This window comes from Littorina saxatilis, linkage group LG3, assembly GCF_037325665.1.
Source record: "Littorina saxatilis isolate snail1 linkage group LG3, US_GU_Lsax_2.0, whole genome shotgun sequence".
Taxonomy (NCBI): Eukaryota; Metazoa; Mollusca; class Gastropoda; order Littorinimorpha; family Littorinidae; genus Littorina; species Littorina saxatilis.
The window spans coordinates 58,495,509-58,514,697 of record NC_090247.1 but is presented as its reverse complement, the minus strand read 5'-3'; the positions used below and the strand labels follow the sequence as shown (position 1 = coordinate 58,514,697).

Genomic DNA, 19,189 nt, shown 5'->3' with positions numbered 1-19,189 from the left:
TTTTTCCTAGCCTATTCTTTTTCTAGGGAGGTCAGTTTGTGGGGCTGGGGGGGCGGTTGAAGCCGGAGCAGGTGGCATCCGAGTGACACCCCCCAGCCTTCCCCCACACGCAGATCCCCCAACCCCCTATCCCTAACCAAATTTAAAAGCAGGTGAAAAAAAATTTGGCGCTAGTGCGGAGTGGCCGTCATGGCACCTCTGCTAATCGCTGTTGAAAATGCAGCGGCAGAGCTTGCCTTGACAACCTTCTCCTTCAGACTCTTTTACTCTGCTACGGTCTGTACAAAGAAGGAGCATTTCTCTTGGTTTCTCCATGTAGTGAGCCGAGGTGTGCCTTTCCACTTAGATAGGCTACCTTATATTTGTTATCTGCCTAGAAAGTATATCAATTAAAACTAACATTGTTTTGATTAAACAAACAAAAAAGACGATAACCTAAAAAGGTTCCTGCAATGTACCGATCCTGATCCTGAAGAATGAGTTTGGTTTGTTGACATTAAAATTTCACAATGGAGGAAAAAATTGTAGCTATCCACACAAAATTGTTTTCCAGAGATTTCTTAGAAAAGAAATGCAAGTAGGCAATCCTCATGATCATGCTCTCTTCTTTGTGCAGCTGTGAGTAATTTGTTTATCATTCATGCTACTTACCAAAGTTCAGTGTGTATTTTATAAATAAATCCTGCTTCTGAAAGATGCTGGCTTTTTTGAGAAAAGAAGATTTGACAGATATTTTAAGCAGACATGAAACATTTGCATCTTACTTTGCAAAAACTTTGAGCCAACAGTACATTAATGATAGTGATGATGTTATTCAATTCTGTTAAAAATATGTGCGCATGCACATACACACAATATACACACACTCCATGTGAGAGCACACACACACACACACACACACACACACACACTAACAACACACGCATCCCAACACCAAAGGCAAGATGAATCAATTTTATTTCCGTCTTCGACCAGAAATCTACATTATCTTCACTTTACATGACATAGCAGAGAGAAGGTGGCAAGAGGATTTACACAAAGAATAAGATCAGGTCACCTTACCTTAAAAGGGCTGTACAGGGTAAATACAATTAACTGTACACAGGTATAATTCTTTACTGGAAGCCTAATTTCATGCGGTGAACACAACACATCACTGGGGTCAGTGAACAAAAAGTAGAGAGGCCGCCACATGCATTTGGGAAATCTGTACAAAAGCAAGCTTTTTTTTTCTTCTTCGAAGCATGCAGCAATACTGTCATGATCCAAAATAAATATGCATGTCAGGAAAACTTTGTTCTATAGGTGACATACAAAGCAGGGAAAGTTTTTTGCAAGGAATTTTTTTTCTCTCAGAAAATAATTATCAGATCATTCTCTTGCATTTTGTGTGTGTGTGGTCGGGGACGTTTTAGCAAGGCAAACTTGGTGTACACGCTGACACAAAAAAAGACAGGCTGTGCAGAAAACATAAAACTAGGACCTGCACACACACTGGGTATTTCTTGGTTAACCATTACATGAAGGAGTCCTTTCATACAACAAAAAAAACCCAACCCTATTCTGCCCCCAGCTACCTCAGCACCCCCCCCCCCCTTCCTACATCTCCCCCCCCCCCCCCCATTCCAAACGCACACACACACCAGCTCCCTCCCTACCCACTAAGTAAATGAAGTATTTTCACTCTGAGACTCCCAAAAAACAAAAGCTAGAACAATGCAGAGAAAGCTGTAACTGTTAATTTCCAGTATAGTACTGGTCAATGAGCGCTGACCTGTAAGGGTCAGTGGCCATGTATTTGGCAGTAACCATGTACACACCCATCAGCGCAGGCCAGCAAACCTGACGGCAGTGAACAATATGAGCTCAGATGTTCGTATTTTGAAAAGAACATGGCATCATTTTGAGCAAACACGGCAGAAAACGCACACAGGAGGTAATTTCTTCACTGCGATGCCCATAATAATTAATTGCTTGCTTCGCTATGTTTTGGCTCATTATTTTGAAGGAGCGCAACTCTTTCACATGAAATCCTTGACAGATATATTTCAGTAAAATTGTCTGTTACACCATACAACTTGGCTGTACTCAACTGGCTGTGTGCAACCCATCACATTCCAACAGCAGCCTATTTAATTCAGTCTGTGACGTTTCACAAAATGCATAGCAGGTTGCACCCAGCCTCGAAACGAAATAGGACAAGTTACATTTTTAGATTTCCATGGAACTACAGTACTGAATGAGATGTGTCCGTCAGAATGCAAGTAGGGGTATTTGTTCACTATTCCGAACAGAACACAACTGTCACACAGTATGGCCGCTGAACAGAGAAAGTCACAGGCAACTGTTTTGTACAACAGTTGTGTAAGCTAGTTTCATATTGCTGTGTTGCCTCACAACTGTCCTTAAGATATCAATTGAAAATACTAGACATTTCTAGCTTTTCTGACAATAAACAATTGTTAACTGTCAAAGTTTCTTATGTGGCACTTGTGTTCTTTTGAAAGAAACAAATCTTTGCCACACAAGCTGTACAAAAAAGACAAGAGAGAGAGAGATAGAGATATTTTGTTCTCTTTATTCAAAACAATAGCGTCTTCGATGTAATCTGGTTGATCTGGACAGAAAGGGACTATATTCACAGCAAAAGAGATGCCAAGAAAAAAATAAAGACAGAGTCAGCAAGGAAGGGAGATTACTTCAATTAATAATTACTGCAGCAAAAGTGTAAAAGTCAGTATTCTCAATATCTGAATAAATAATTACTGCAGCAAAAGTGTAAAATTCAGTATTCTCAATATCTGAATAAATACACTGATGCAACATAATCACCCGATGAAGTTATTTCCGAACATTGTCTATTCAAACACAGAAAAATGTTTGAAACCCATAAAAACCTGAATAGAGTTTTCTATTACTGTACTAGTTAATACAAAAAAAATCCTGGGTAACCAAACCTTGCATGCTCTCCCCTGCTTTGAATGCTTTTTAACATCTGATGACATAAAAATCATAAGGAGACCTGAGAAGTAAAATAAAAGAACAAGACAAAAAACTGACTCGCTTTCAATTTCTTCAGCCATATGATCATAAAACAAGAGGCAGAGGGAAAGAGTGCAGAAAGAGATCAAATTGAAGGGGGAAACAAAACCAAAAGAAAAGAAATTAGAAAAAAAACACACCTAATTGTTGCAAACACTGCACACAAATCCTAGAAAAAAAATCAGAGGGAGGCGTTGACACAGAAAAAAAAAAGACTGCATACATGTCCTGTAAAGCAGTCTGAAATACAAAACGTGTACAGCCAATATGAAAACAGGACAGCGGAACCCCTTTTTTAAGACCCCGCAATTTAAGCCTTTCCCCCATGTTTAAGACCTGGCTATCTTACAATTTATGTTCATAATCTTTGTACATGTACCTCAGTTTTAAGAATCCCTCCTGGTTTTCTCAGAACTGTTTCACTTTCAGCTCTTAAAAGGGGGTTCCACTGAACAGTGAAGATGAAAACAATAAAGGCTTTCTTCAGTATTTTTTGCTCAACCTTGTTCCAGCTTCATTAAATCTTGGGGGGGGAAAAAAAAGACACGCAAATGAGAAAGATGGGACAAACCAACTTGCCTAAACTCTGCAGTACCATGCAATTCAGTACAAAACTACAATACACTTGTTTCCTAACCCTTATCGTTCAAATGAAGAAAAGAACCTTGTGGTTTAAAAAAAAAAGAAAAAAGACAGATCTTCAATAAAGAAAAAATGACAAAAAAGTCAACTAGCTACTTTCCTATATCTATGTAAGAGACATTAAGAATAAAATCCAATTTTTGTATAAAAAATCAATACAACTCTTATTACAAGAAAGGTCAAACTAAAAGAAATATCCTGTTTTTCCTTTGAATTGTCAGTCCATCAACTTCTGTAAGTACTCAAATAACTTCCCAAATGAGCAATCCACAGTATTTTTCTTTCACAGTTCCAGTGATGAAAACTATCTACACACTTCAGCACAACCTGAAATTCTCCTTCGCAGTTCCAGTATAAAAAAAAAATACCAACATACTTCAGCACAATGTTGCAACAGTCACAAATCCTCGGGAACATAGGAGTGCATATTGCAAGAGAACATGTTCACGTCGCACATTCAACAAATTGTGGCTATAAGGCGTGCAGCTTTGCATCGACCAAACTCCAAACAAGAACACGAGTTGTAGCCACTCAGCCGACATGCTCAGGCAGCGTCAATGCACAAATAACAGAAACTCCTCACAGGCGACAACAGAAAACTCGGACGATTGTAACGTGTACCGGAACACATGCAAGCGGTGTTTAGCAAACGTCTAGAGGCATGCAGACTGTGTCGCCTGGGAGGTTGTGGCAGCGTGAAGTGGATAAACTGGGTCTTGTGGTGTAAACGTCTTGCAACAGTAAAAGTCTTGTGTGGGGGTTTTGCACTGAGCAAGTCTTATCTGTAGAGGCGAGAGAAGTCTCTCACGGCATGCATCAACGATTTCAACTCCTCCGCCCTGAAACACAGAAAAAAGCATGTGAAAAGAATGATGACTTCAATGACTTTCTCATCACCGAGACGGACAGCAGGACAGACAAAGACAAATTGGCATGCACACAAATATACACAAAGCACCAGAAGTAGCTTTGATTTAAAAAAACAAACAAACAAAAAACCTCCCTCGCTCCTCCCACCCCACACACCCCAACACACAGATACTCTCATGCACAATACTTGCTGAAGTACCGAACAGTACTCTACAATATTATACATGTATACAACAAATTTTCAAGACATAAAGGGTTCATCTTTGTGAGTGGATTGTGTGTGAATGTATACATGGAAGCTTGCTTCTGTGTGAATGGGTGTGTGAGCCTGCGAGTGGATACGCGTATGCATGTGAGTGTGAGTGTATGCCTAAGTCTGTGTGTGCTCCAGATGCCAATTCTTTTAAATCATAGATAGAGAAAGCTAAAAGTGACTTACGTGGTGACAGACTTGTGGAAATCTGTCAGCTGTTTTCTGGTCGCTGTGACGGCACCGCCGCTGTTTTCTGTGGGCAACGCCTTCAGCGTCATCTCCAGCCACACACAGAATGTCTGCACAAACACATGAATGGTCAGTTGACGGTACTGGTTTGTCTTTCTACATTCAAAGGGAAAGTAATACACATCATGATAAGCAAAGTCCTTCTCGTGTAAACGATTTGGGTCATCATCTCAGATCTGTCCAGCCTTTTACGTGAAATAAGACCATTCTTCCAGTTAGACACCTACATACAAAAAATAATTAAAACAAGAAGAGCAAACGCTCGATCGAGTCACTTTCGCAGTTCTGAATATTATATGAGGCATCAGATGGACAGGAAGAAATTGCTATTCACAACACAATGAGTCACGTTCACATAAAATTTGAGCCCGGTCACTTTTATAGTTTCCGAGAAAAGCCCAACGTTAAGTTGTGTGTTGCCGAACAGAAAAGGCTAGTTATCTCCCTTGTTTTTCTGATAACGTTCGTAAAAGGCTACAGATGTAAATACTTTGATGTAAAGAATAATCCTACAAAGTTTCAATCACATCCGATGAACTTTGTCAAAGATATAAAATGTCTAATTTTTCCTTTGACGCTGACCTGTGACCTTGAAAAAGGTCAAAGGTCAACGAAACCATCGTTAAAGTGTAGAGGTCATTGGAGGTCACGACTAAACAAAATATGAGCCCGATCGCTTTGATAGTTTCCGAGAAAAGTCCAACGTTAAGGTGGTGTCTACGGACGGCCGGCCGGACGGCCGGACGGCCGGCCGGCCGGACAGACTAACACTGACCGATTACATAGAGTCACTTTTTCTCAAGTGACTCAAAAAATCAAAAAACTGGTTGGTTGAAAGGTCCAATGGTGTTTGAAATGATCTCATTCAAACACTCCCAATAGTGTTAGAGATACAGACACTGTTGTTAGCCTCTTGGTCGTCCACAACTCAGGAAGCACGATGAAGGTTAACAGCACTTACACGCAGAGCTGCCAACCTCTATAAAATGTCATATTTGAGTCAAAAGTACAAATAAACATTCATCTTTCCATCCTGTTTTGTTAAAATTCATCCGATTTCAAAAATGGAAATACTGTGCAATGCAACTGACCGCTCTGTCGACCAGCATGAGTTCGTAGAGCACCTCGGCCACGTCAGGGATCATGTAGCTCGGCAGGCAGAAGACACAGGCGTTGATGGTGGCGTGGACCAAGGCTTGACCGTGGTCATTCAGCAGGTGTTTTACGGCCAGGGACCTGGCTTCAAAGTCGTCCTTGTCCTGTAGGACAGATAATGTTCACAGGTTTGTTAAAGAAACCATAATTAAGTGGCAGACCGGCCCCCGTAGCGCAGTGGTTAGCGCATCGGGCTGCGGGCCGGGAAGTCGTGGGTTCGAATCCCATCAGGGTCATGTGGGTTTTTCGGGCTATGGTCGGCTCCTACCCAGAGTGGAAGTGCTATGGTTCCTATGGGAAGGCTGGAATCACACAGTCGAGTGTCATTCACTTAACGAATGCGACTTTGAGGGTGCTCAGGTTCTGTGTACCTGACCAACACCGCAGGTGCGGCAGTTCTCGGGCCTGGTTGACGCCAGGATATATAATGACAGTAAGCGTAGAGTGCTGCCCTGTCACGTAGTCTCAAACCAAATTGGAAATCCATAGCATCATCATTATAATCATCCTCATCTCATTAATCATTCAAAATTATAAAATGTCCTTGCTCTTGTGGCCCTTCATGCCCGGAGCTCTCCTGGTGGCCTTGGTCTCAGCTCATTGTTCCTGTTCCATCCTTCCCTGAATACAATCATGTAGTACTTCTGCTGTCAATCTTCAACGTGTGACGTTCTGGGGGGGTCGACGGAGGGACGTGGTGGCGGTCTGCTCTCTGGAGGGGACGCTCACTCAGTCTGGCTCCGCGACTTAGCAGTCAATGTCGTTAGTAGGGGGCATAGTAGGTAGTGGGCTGAGTCCGTTAGCTCGGGACAGACCCACTACTGAACACCGTCGAAGTGACTCAGCAGAAGTGCAGTGTCAACTTCCGAGGGTAGCCTACCGCAACGACCCGACATCCCTCCCTGGAGCGTCTGTAAAATCGACAGGTCTGGCAGCGGAACGAAATTCAGATGTGGACGGAGCAGCGAATGCAGGGACGGGGCGGCGTGAGAGTACACCGGAACAAGGAAGGAACAGGTGTAAGGGGAAAGAAAAAAAAAAGTAAAAAAAAATTAAACAAGAAGGGCAAAGCCCATACGACTCACATGCTTGACCTTGACCTTTACATGACCTTGACCTTCAGGGTCAAGGTCAAATAACTAAACCTAGCAATGACATCATACACTAAGAACTGCTTTACACATTTTTCCTACCAAAATACATGTGACCTTGACCCAAGGTCAAGGTCATCCAAGGTCATGCAACACAAAGCTGTTAATTCAAGACATAGGAAGTACAATGGTGCTTATTGGCTCTTTCTACCATGAAATATGGTCACTTTTAGTGGTTCACTACCTTATTTTGGTCACATTTCATAAGGGTCAAAGTGACCTTGACCTTGATCATATGTGACCAAATGTGTCTCATGATGAAAGCATAACATGTGCCCCACATAATTTTTAAGTTTGAAACAGTTATCTTCCATAGTTCAGGGTCAAGGTCACTTCAAAATATGTATACAATCCAACTTTGAAGAGCTCCTGTGACCTTGACCTTGAAGCAAGGTAAACCAAACTGGTATCAAAAGATGGGGCTTACTTTGCCCTATATATCATATATAGGTGAGGTATTCAATCTCAAAAACTTCAGAGAAAATGGGAAAAATGTGAAAAATAGCTGTTTTTTAGACAACATTTATGGCCCCTGCGACCTTGACCTTGAAGCAAGGTCAAGATGCTATGTATGTTTTTTGGGGCCTTGTCATCATACACCATCTTGCCAAATTTGGTACTGATAGACTGAATAGTGTCCAAGAAATATCCAACGTTAAAGTTTTCCGGACGGACGTCCGGACATGGGGGACGGACGGACGGACGACTCGGGTGAGTACATAGACTCACTTTTGCTTCGCATGTGAGTCAAAAATTAAGTGGCAGGTTATTGATAAATAGACGATGTTTGGAAATAACTGAGTCAGGTTTGTATGGATTGTGAAAGAGTTAATACCCTTGATTTTAGTGAGACAAACAATCCATACATGCTTCTGTCTACATGTGTCAGACACACACCCTCGCTAGTGACTGACCTATAATGTCACAAAGGGAGCTTGTTTGGATTATTTATTCACTCTTACTCTTTCACAACCAAAACAAACCAAGCAGAATTCTTTCTGGAATTCTTCTATTACAACAAACATGCCTTCTGGCTCACAACAATAAAGACAAATCTTCATTCTGTCAAAAAAACAAAAAACATTGTGATTATTTATCAAATTTGATTTGAGATTGTGACTGACTTCTCTTGTCTTATTTTGAGAGCACAGATGCTATTTCACCTTCACAAGAGCTCTCACACTAAAATCAATTACCTCTGATGAAGTCAGAAAGATTCTTTCTTTCTTTCTTTCTTTATTTGGTGTTTAACGTTGTTTTCAACCGTTCAAGGTTATATCGCGACGAGGAAAGGGGGGAGATGGGATAGAACCACTTGTTAATTGTTTCTTGTTCACAAAAGCACTAATCAAAAAATTGCTCCAGGGGCTTGCAACGTACAGTGGTACTCCCGACGAACGACCCCCCCATCAGAGACCCTCTCCCTTCTCAGACCTCATTCTTGCTGACGGATTAGTTTTGCTATATAAATCACCCCCCATGGCCGACTCCCTCCAGAACCCGATTTGCGACCGACTAGTTGTTACAATTTGCAACCTTGTAACGACATTTTCAAATCAAAACATAACAAAAAATCGTAACGTTTTGCTTGAATCTCTGAAAAAAGATCGCAAAAATCACTCGGCCGGATATATAACAGACGACGCGTTTAGGTCTCGATTGTGCATGTCCGGCGTTCACAATTTTACGATCCCAACATGCCCTTTTCTTTGTCCACTTCCTTTCGAAAAATCAACAAACACACGCGCGAGCATCAACGATCTTCTTCTTCGACCATGGCTTCGAACTCTCCTTCAACTTCAAACGCTCAATCGCGCGGAAAGAAGAGGAAAATTTTGACTCTGGAACAGAGGATGGAAGTGGTGAAACGGAGCCGTAAGGGCGAAACGGCAATTTCGATCGCGCGGTCGTTTGAGGAAGGAAAAACTCAGATTCAATCGATCGTCAGCTACCAATTAAAGTTAAAAAAAATAGAAAAAATACATACCTCTTGCTTTTTATTGAATTAGATTATCAAATTAATTCACCAAACCACAACTGTAATTATGCCACAACTTCGACGGACCCTGAAGGTATTTCTCTCTTTCTCTCTGTCACTGATTTTTTCTCTCTCACTGTCTTTTTCTGACCTGACCTCACCCCCCATGTAAGACCCCCCCCTTTTAAGACCTAAATTTGTCAGATTTTGGGAGGTCTTACATGGGGAGTACCACTGTAGTACAATATATGACCTTACTGGGAGAATGCAAGTTTCCAGTACAAAGGACTTAACATTTCTTACATACTGCTTGACTAAAATCTTTACAAACATTGACTATATTCTGTACAAGAAACACTTAACAAGTGTAAAAGGAGAAACAGAATCCGTTAGTCGCCTCTTACGACATGCTGGGGAGCATCGGGTAAATTCTTCCCCCTAACCCGCGGGGGGCAAGTCAGAAAGAAACTTTATCCGTATCCAGAAGAATCTTAAAGAAATGAGGCATACCGCTGTTTGAGGATGAAAGTCGCTTGTTCATTTTAATGCTCGTTATTCTCTCAGGTGCCAGGAGACTGGTTCCGTATAACTCTCGCTTACTCTATTACACATGTCGTATGCATTTAGAGCGCTTACTTCCTTCGGTTTATCAGACCTCATCCTAAAGATTCTCACACTCAAATCAATGACCTCTTTTTCCCTGGAACACTTGATGAAGTCGGAAAGAAACTTCATGACAGAGGCATTGGCATCTTTGTGGTCCAGGGAGCAGGCAGCGATGGCACAACACAGAAGGGGCTTACACATGGCAGACTGTAGAAACGACAGTGGCGATCTCTGGACAAACCTGCCAGAACAAAACACGAGAGATTGATTAAAATTCAAACATCCATACATCTTGGGTGGTGTGCATGACAAAGTTTCCAAATGGGTGGGAATCAAGCGCTGGGTCTGACTGGTTGAAATTTAAATTTGTTTGAGATTAAAACCAATCCCAACCAGCGCTTGGGTCCCACCTAGGTGGGCACTTTCTCATGCACACCAGCACCGGAGTCCTCATCACATGCCACACACACAGAGACACATACAGAATAATCTTTCAGTCTATGTGAAGAGCCTGATGAATGAAGTTGGTAACAATACTTTCAATAAAAGCATCATGAAGATAATTTAGATAATCCACTACAAACGGTAAGTTGTGGCATGCACATGTACACAAAGAAGTACATTCTGGTGAATAAACACACTCACCCTCTCCCATCCTCTCTAATCTATATATTGGGGCGGGAAGATAGCTCAGTGGGTAGTGGTGCTGGCTTTGAAACCAGTTTTGACACTATTGACATGGGTTTGAATCCTGGGTACGGCAAAGAATTTATTTCCCAGAGTCAACTTTGTGCAAACTGTCCTTGGTATGCACACATCCCCATGTGCATGGATACCCATGATAAAGATCACAAGTTCACACCAAAAGCCCCAGGGCTTGGAAACACGAACTAACATATGCATGGAAAAAGAAAAACACATTGAGTAGTGCAGTACTGTATGTCAGCTCGCTTTAAACCCGGGAGAAAGCAATCCGAATTTCCATGAGGGTAACCTCACATGGCTATACGATACCTTACCTTACAATACCATTGTCTCTCACAAACATCAACACAAAAACTCATCAACACATGTATCCATGCACAGATAAACTGAACATATACTCACTGACCTTAAACACAACCTGAAGAGATCATCAACTGTGTCGGGATGATTCCTCAATCCATTGTGCTCTTCTAGGATCTTGAATGTGGGGTGACAGAATGCCTGCACATCACAAATATACTCCGTTGAAAAATACCAGTCCTTCACCAAAGTTGCTGTAATTAAGTTCTTTCTTTTCAATGAAGTATGCAAAGATGAAATCACATCATTCACAAAGTTGTTCATTCTTCCCTAGCCATTTCCCCCCCACAGCGCCCCAATACCACCCGCTCGAGCTCCTTTCTTTCTTTCTTTATTTGGTGTTTAACGTCGTTTTCAACCACGGAGATTATATCGCGACGGGGAAAGGGGGGGGAGATGGGATAGAGCCACTTGTCAATTGTTTCTTGTTCACAAAAGCACTAATCAAAAAATTGCTCCAGGGGCTTGCAACGTAGTACAATATATTACCTTACTGAGAGAATGCAAGTTTCCAGTACAAAGGACTTAACATTTCTTACATACTGCTTGACTAAAATCTTTACAAACATTGACTATATTCTATACAAGAAACACTTAACAAGGGTAAAAGGAGAAACAGAATCCGTAAGTCGCCTCTTACGACATGCTGGGGAGCATCGGGTAAATTCTTCCCCCTAACCCGCGGGGGGTGCTCGAGCTCCCATATGCAGATCCCTGAAACACACGCAATACACAATGCTACCTATGGCACCTTTCTGTTTCCATTTTGTCTGGCTTCTTGCGATGTTTGAGCCTTTATAATTGAGAAAAACTAGCGGTTGTTACTTTGCTAAGATTTTTACAAGTTTGAAATTGTTCTTTCCATGCCATGGGCGTAAATGGGCTACATTTCAAAGCAACCAAAGAGACTTTAAACAATGACAATCTTATGAATCAATGAATAAAATGTTGTTCAAACCAATCTTTGCGACTTGTGAACACAAAGGCAGAAGAAACATTCAAAAGTCTGTGCATACCAAGCAGACTCCATTGAACTCCATAGCTACATAACTGCTGCAGACCATACCTGTAACATCTCCAGTAGACCAGGTATACAGTTGCTCTCTCCTCCATACTCGTCCACCAGGATGCTGCCCAGGTACAAAAAGCACGAGTGTTGGTGCACTGCATACAGCTGGACCATCTGGATGACACACATAACATGTCAAAATGATACAAAGTTACAGTTTACTTTAGCTGTATTTTACATTTAACAGCTACCTTGTCAAACAAATGAGGTTTTTAAGTACCGAGAATGTGATATGTCAGGACTGGGTTTTTCTCTGTTGTGGACGTGGCATGTGCTGACCACACGCACACCCACGTCACAGGCACACAAACACACACCCACATCATAGGCACACAAACACACACCCACGTCACAGGCACACAAACACACACCCACATCACAGGCACACAAACACACACCCACATCACAGGCACACAAACACACACCCACGTCACAGGCACACAAACACACACACCCCATCACAGGCACACAAACACACACCCACGTCACAGGCACACAAACACACACCCACGTCACAGGCACACAAACACACACCCCCCATCACAGGCACACAAACACACACCCACATCACAGGCACACAAACACACACACCCACGTCACAGGCACACAAACACACACCCACATCACAGGCACACAAACACACACCCACATCACAGGCACACAAACACACACACCCACGTCACAGGCACACAAACACACACCAACCTACACATACACACACCCATCACACCCACCACAAGCACTTTCTTTCTTTCTTTATTTGGTGTTTAACGTTGTTTTCAACCGTTCAAGGTTATATCGCGACGGACCACAAGCACACCAAAAGTATAATCAACACAAACATGACACAACAACAATACAAAATACAGCCATCGTCCCACCTGTGTGACTAGGGGAGTGAAAACCGTGGCAGAGTTTTTTCCCAGACACAGACAGACACACACAATATAAAATACAGCCATCTTCACCACCTGTGTGATTAGGGGAGTGAGAAGCGTTACAGAGTTTTGGATCACACAGACAAACACACACGCACACACACACACAACATAAAATACAGCCATTGTTTCCACCTGTGTGACTAGGGGAGTGAGAAGCGTTGCAGAGTTTTGGATCACACAGACAAACACACACGCACACACACACACAACATAAAATACAGCCATTGTTTCCACCTGTGTGACTAGGGGAGTGAGAAGTGTGGCTGAGTTTTTGCCCAGGCAGCGGATGGCGAAGCGGATACAGCGACAGCACCGCTCTATGACCCTGACGTCCGCCTGGTACTTGTTGCACGCTTGTGACAGTACTGGCCACATCTGCAACGCAGGATACACACCACACAATGACACACAGCCAAGAGAGGAGGAAGATGATTCATTATATAGGTACATTTCTTCTCGTGTAAGGCCTAAAAAAAAAAATAGGTGTGGTTACGGTAACCCGACCTACCCTATTTTTAGGGGCCGATCCTATAACTTTTTATTACTTTTGTCAAAACAAAAAAAAACAAGTGCAAAAAACGCAATGAAAGCGAAAGCGCCTGAGTCGCACACTTATTTCCCTGTCAAGTAGGTTTAATTTGTACACATTAGAAAAAAAAGTTAAAAAAAAAAAAAGTGATTGCCTACCTACCTACCCTATTTTTTTTGGCTATGTTACCGTAACCACACCTATTTTTTTTTTTGGCCTAAGCGACAATGTTCACCGCCACAGGTGTATTTTATACTGGACAAGAGCATTTTTCAATTGCCCCCTCGCCCCGCCCCCCTAAAAAAGCAAAAAACCAAACCAAAACAAACAAACATTGAATCAGTTCCCTTTCTCTGCACTGACAAAAGGTGCTTAGACAGTCACCTTCTTTCTTCTTCAGCATTCCAGAATTTTCTGGTTACGTGTGAGCTCGTTTGCCCATTGTTCCCCACACTTCTTCTTCTGCGTTCGTGGGCTGAAACTCCTACGTACATTCGTGTTTTTGCACGAGTGGATTTTTACGTGTACGACCGTTTTTACCCCGCCATTTAGGCAGCCATACGTCGCCTTCGGAGGAAGCATGCTGGGTTTTTTTCTTCTTTTTTTATATAACTCACTGAACTCTGACATGGATTACAGGATCTTTTTCGTGCGCACTTGGTCTTGTGCTTGCGTATACACATGAAGGGGGATAAGCCACTAGCAGGTCTGCACATAAGTTGACCTGGGAGATCGGAAAAATCTCCACACTTAACCCATCAGGCGGCCGCGGTTCGAACTCACGACCTTCCGATTAAGAGGCCGACATCTTACCATCACGCCACTGCGCCCGTCAGACAGTCACCAGTTTGAGAACAAGGGACGCAATCACAGAGCTACATTCCCATCGTTTGGGAAAACCTGGTAGAGGTCAAATGATACCTTGCCGAGTTTACGCCATGCAGTGCATCACCAGGTAAAATTTAAAGATTTCTGCATATAGTTAAGCTCTGTGGATTTTGCAAGTTCAAATAATTGTACATTACAAATGTATTTACAGAACTAACCCAGCAACATGATCAGGTAATTTGCTTACAAGGCAATAGCCCTGTGCAGCAATTGGTTCTTTCATCAATGACTACAAACTTTATCAATATCACTAGTGGTACCCTGATAATAAATTGATACAGAACACGACATCTATGCCTATCATCACTTACCTCCATTATGACTGGTTGGCACGGATGTTTCTGACCGTTTGTAATGGTTGGGTTGGTGTACCTGCACAAGTTCAAGCAAATGGCTACAGATTTGTTCCCACACATCCAAACAGTATTTGTTCAATCAACACTCCATCAATACCCTCTTTCTTGCATAAACTAAAAGCAAGGAGAGCATTAGCAGCCACAGACTGCAGCAGCCAGTTAAAACTACATTTGTGAACCATCATGTACAAATGAAAAACCAAGAAAGATTGCAGTTTTGGAATGATTAATACAGGACAAAACAAAACATTCACAAACACATAGATCTTCATCATGCACAACTCACCTAAAAATTGCGGCTAGTCTGTCCAGCCACACTGTGGGATCTGTCGGGGTACCCTGCTTCACCGGCTCCCCGCTCTCTATCAAACGCTGCATAAACACAATTCAATCAAATGAAAGCATCAAACATAAGACATAAGATTTGATTTTAACCACGTGCACGTGTGGCGTAGTGTAACAGGAATGTTGCTTGGCTTGAGTACATTCAAAACATCCAAACAAAACAAAATACAGACTGCTCACCGAATTGCTTAGACACACAAGAAATAAGGATTGCAGGTAGGCATTGCAGCCTTTTTATACCTGTACCCACTTATCTTCTAATTTGCACCAAGTCTGAATAGGCTCTCTTCATTTCAAACTTGTGGCACAACTGCCACTCATCACATTTGTCATCCATAATTATGTTTATCATACAATAAGTGTATCAAGCTATCCCAGTTATACAGAAAGAGGAAACAAACTTGCATCGGTCCCAGACAGTCATACGGGTTGTAAGTATGATAAAAAGCGATAACCAACAAACCATCACAATTTACAAGTCCACATCTTTGTCACGAATGCCAAACAGGTGGGTTAATAAATACAAGTAATTGTTCCTTATCCGGCATGCAAAAAGAAAGACGTGAGATGAAGAAAATGCAGTGGTAAGGTCACTCACCCTGAGAGGGTCGATCTGACACAAACACAGTTGCCGCAACCCCTCCGAGATCTTGGTGTAGTGTAACCGACCCAGGATGGTCGCCGTGCCTGCAACAGAACATGTAAAGCTGAAAACAGTACATAGCATTTGTATAGCTGTTGGTAGGTAAAAAGTTTATATTAAAACAGATAAGCAACGAAAACAATCTTTACCTGCCAATATCCCAACTGATCCTTCAAAAGATTCGTTTTTTTGTTTTTTTATTTGAGGAGATTACTGACATCTATGCAAATAGCAGGAACTCTCGCTCTTCCCAACCCTCAATCTCACAGCACATGCATAGCAAATCCATATCCAAAATGTAGGGCACATAAATCACGGAAAGTATTCCAATGTTCATGTTAACTGGACATTTACTGTTTTTCAGTGAAAATACCAGAAAAGAAATCATTGACTTCTCAACAATTTAACTGTTAACAGTCTTGTCACCCTACCTTTCAAGAGGCCGATGGCAGCGTCAGTGGAGAGGTTGAAGGAGTCCATGGCCTGCACGATGTTGACCAGGCCCTGGAAGTGGTTGGTCATCTGGTCCTTGCACTGTGTGGAGATGGACTGCAGGGCTGTGGCCGCCATGGATGCCATGCTGGGGTTCTGCAGCCCCGCCAGCAGGTATTGCAGCACTGGGTCTGATAAGACAGAACGTATCCATGGAACATTGCATTTTCCTTCTTTGACCCATGTGACGTCAGAGCCCGACAAAAACTCATGGCTACCCCACCCTCCGCCACAGCAGATAATCAAACTCCTCTGATAGACATTTGAGGTCTGAAAATAGGCAGGTCATTGTCTTGAAATCTGCAGTGTTTGACTGAATGGCTACCCATCCTAACCCACATCCTCGTAAAATGATAAGACGGTAGAATTAACCCAAATCATGCTCACAGAATACGACTTTCAAACCTGAATTTCATTTAATCCACAAAAAAATACATTGACACTGCAAAAATATCATCAAACACTTGTAAAAAATATGTTCATTCCAGAATCAGCACAAGCTGTAGAAATCCATATTTCATCTGAATTCTTTCCCTACAAAAAATTTTGTTTCTACAGAAGGCTTGCTGTTCAAAAAGAGGATCTTAAAATAACTCCAATGGCAAGTCCAGCCACTTACCTAACAACTGTGGGTGTTGTTCAATCCACTCGCTGAGTTCCCCAAGAAGCTGTATACTGGTGTAACGCACTGCAACGTGAGTTTCTGGCGGCAGGGCAAGGATTGCCTGCACTACCTGTGGCACAATGTCACTCTCCTCCCTGCTAGAAAAAAAAAATAGACGAGTGAATGCTAGTTAAGTATGGCGTTAGTTAGGTGTTCATAACTAAATACAAACTGTTTTGCAGTAAAGTTTCATTTAATTAAATACACATTTGACTTCAAAAGATGGTGCAAGCCAAACCGAAAACTTCCACAACATGGTGCAAGATGAGATTACACCAAGACCAAAGAGGGAGACTGGAAAAACAACAGAGACAAGAAGAAACCGTTTTGCAGTGAAGTTACATTTAAATCGAAAATTTTTATCTAAATTTTGATTTGATTAATATACTTACCCGAATCACATGATTTGCATTGACCCACTTCGATGCTTAGGTTATGATAAAAGCTACCCCGTCTAGGTATAAGGGGAGCAACCCCAACTAAAAAAGTGACTGCACCAGCATGACTGGCACCCTGGGTTACGTCCCATGCAGCACACTACGTCATCAATGGTGCTGGTCACGTGATACCCCTTCAATCGACTAATAGAATATCAAAAAGATCGAGCGGGGCAGGCGGGAGGGAATTACTTATGTGATTCGGGTAAGTATATTAATCAAATCAAAATTTAGATAAAAATTTTCGATTATAATTACATATTCTTACGCCGAATCACATGATTTGCAGATAACTTCAACCAGGCGGTGGGTAAGATCAAAGAAGATCAAACTCACTCTTAAATTCTGGAGAGGCATTGTCCCGTTGCCACCAAAGCAGGAAGGGACCTAGATCCATCGTTACAGATAGATCCATACTGCCAGAAGGCAGCAATGTCTCCCTATGAAACTGATAAAGACAAAAGCCGAGCACCAGTAAGCTGTGTGCAGGACATCATCCAACCTCCCAGACCGTAAAACGGCCGAGGAGGAGGCCCAGGCCCTGGAAAAAGAGCTCGGGCTGAGCCTGGGGGAAAGATAGCCGATAGCTACGCCAAGCATCAGAGAGCCCGTAAGCTGTGCTCAGCACTTCTTCCCATCTCCTGAACCATAAAAAACAGCCCAGAAAGGGGCTCAAGTCTTGAATAACCCGAGCCGAGTAGAGGGACAGACAAGCTGCCCCCCCCCCCCCTTACTCTTGGAAGGAAATGCCAAAAACCCTGGAAACGACTAAGCGTAAGGTTGACCGATCATAAATGAAAAGCACCAACCTTCCCCAGGACCGTAAAACAATCATGCCAAAGTTAAAAGCCTTGGCATGGAGAGAGGCCCGAAAGGCCGGAGAGATAACGGTCAGCTCCAGAGAGGAGTGACCTGTTTCCGAGAAAGAGAGAGAGACGTCTGGGTACAAAAAACCAGAGTCAAACTCAAAGAAAAAATCTCAGAAGAGACGGTCACCAGAAGTCCACTACCAGTCCATGCAGAAGCATAGAGGGAGGTAAACAGAGGAAGAAGCGGCCTACGAAAAGTGTAAGCCGCCAGCAGGGCGGAGATCGCGGTGGCCAAAGCCTGATGTGACCGGTGACTCTAACCGAAATGACTAAAGTCAGAGTGTTCACAAAGCAGTCTGCTTGTAGGTAAATGAAAGAAAATCAAAAACCCAAAACAGAAACGAGACTGGAAAGGAAAAACAGAAAACCGTGAAGCTAACCAGCCTTAAGAAGAAGAGCCCGAAGTAAATATCGCGGCCGACCGAGCCCAGAAAATTCCTGAGTCTGGCTGAAAAACCAAACACGTCTGATACCTCAGAACCGAGAATCAGACACGGAACACAACAGGCAAGAGTCCGTAATAGTTGCAAGTGGTAGAGGGGTGACCGTAACAGGCAACCCAACCCCACCGGAAGTCGACCCGACTCGCCCCATGGCAGGATGAGGGAGAAGAGGAAGACACAAATTCTAGAGACACGGAGACCGTAGTCGCCCATGCCAGGCAGGAGACTATTACACGGGCTAAGGCTGAGAGCCGTAACGCCCGTAGACCTGCCATCAAAGATGCTGGGCTGAAAGCCTGCACCAAGAAACCAGGAAATTAACTAGACCTCTACCGAAATGGGAGGGTTAGCCAATAAAGCTGAGAAAAGTGATAGGCCACAAGAATGACCCCTCACCATGCATTGCTAAAACCAATGCAAACTCAGTAAAATCTGAATGTAACTTCCGAGGCCAACTCAAGTAAACCTTAAGTTTGGACGAAACACCAGAACAAGTCCGATC

At 42.7% G+C, this 19,189-nt stretch overlaps 1 protein-coding gene across 2 annotated transcripts in view; it reads right to left on the bottom strand.

Annotated features, from left to right (window-relative positions):
* Nucleotides 1-1,615: 1,615 nt before the first annotated feature.
* Nucleotides 1,616-19,189, bottom strand: part of LOC138962785 (transportin-3-like) — a 43,122-nt gene continuing 25,548 nt past the window's right edge. Inside the window, exons 16-27 of one of the 2 annotated variants that reach the window (XM_070334743.1) lie at nt 16,894-17,036; nt 16,214-16,405; nt 15,738-15,826; nt 15,081-15,166; nt 14,750-14,810; nt 13,256-13,396; nt 12,078-12,194; nt 11,058-11,152; nt 10,031-10,187; nt 6,148-6,315; nt 4,994-5,106; nt 1,616-4,523 (exon numbers count right to left, since the gene is read on the bottom strand). In XM_070334743.1, the coding sequence (XP_070190844.1) occupies nt 4,463-4,523; nt 4,994-5,106; nt 6,148-6,315; nt 10,031-10,187; nt 11,058-11,152; nt 12,078-12,194; nt 13,256-13,396; nt 14,750-14,810; nt 15,081-15,166; nt 15,738-15,826; nt 16,214-16,405; nt 16,894-17,036 (1,423 nt within the window). In that variant the 3' untranslated portion in view covers nt 1,616-4,462. The remainder of the gene's footprint in view (nt 4,524-4,993; nt 5,107-6,147; nt 6,316-10,030; nt 10,188-11,057; nt 11,153-12,077; nt 12,195-13,255; nt 13,397-14,749; nt 14,811-15,080; nt 15,167-15,737; nt 15,827-16,213; nt 16,406-16,893; nt 17,037-19,189) is intronic. The other variant, XM_070334744.1, reaches the window with a different exon arrangement.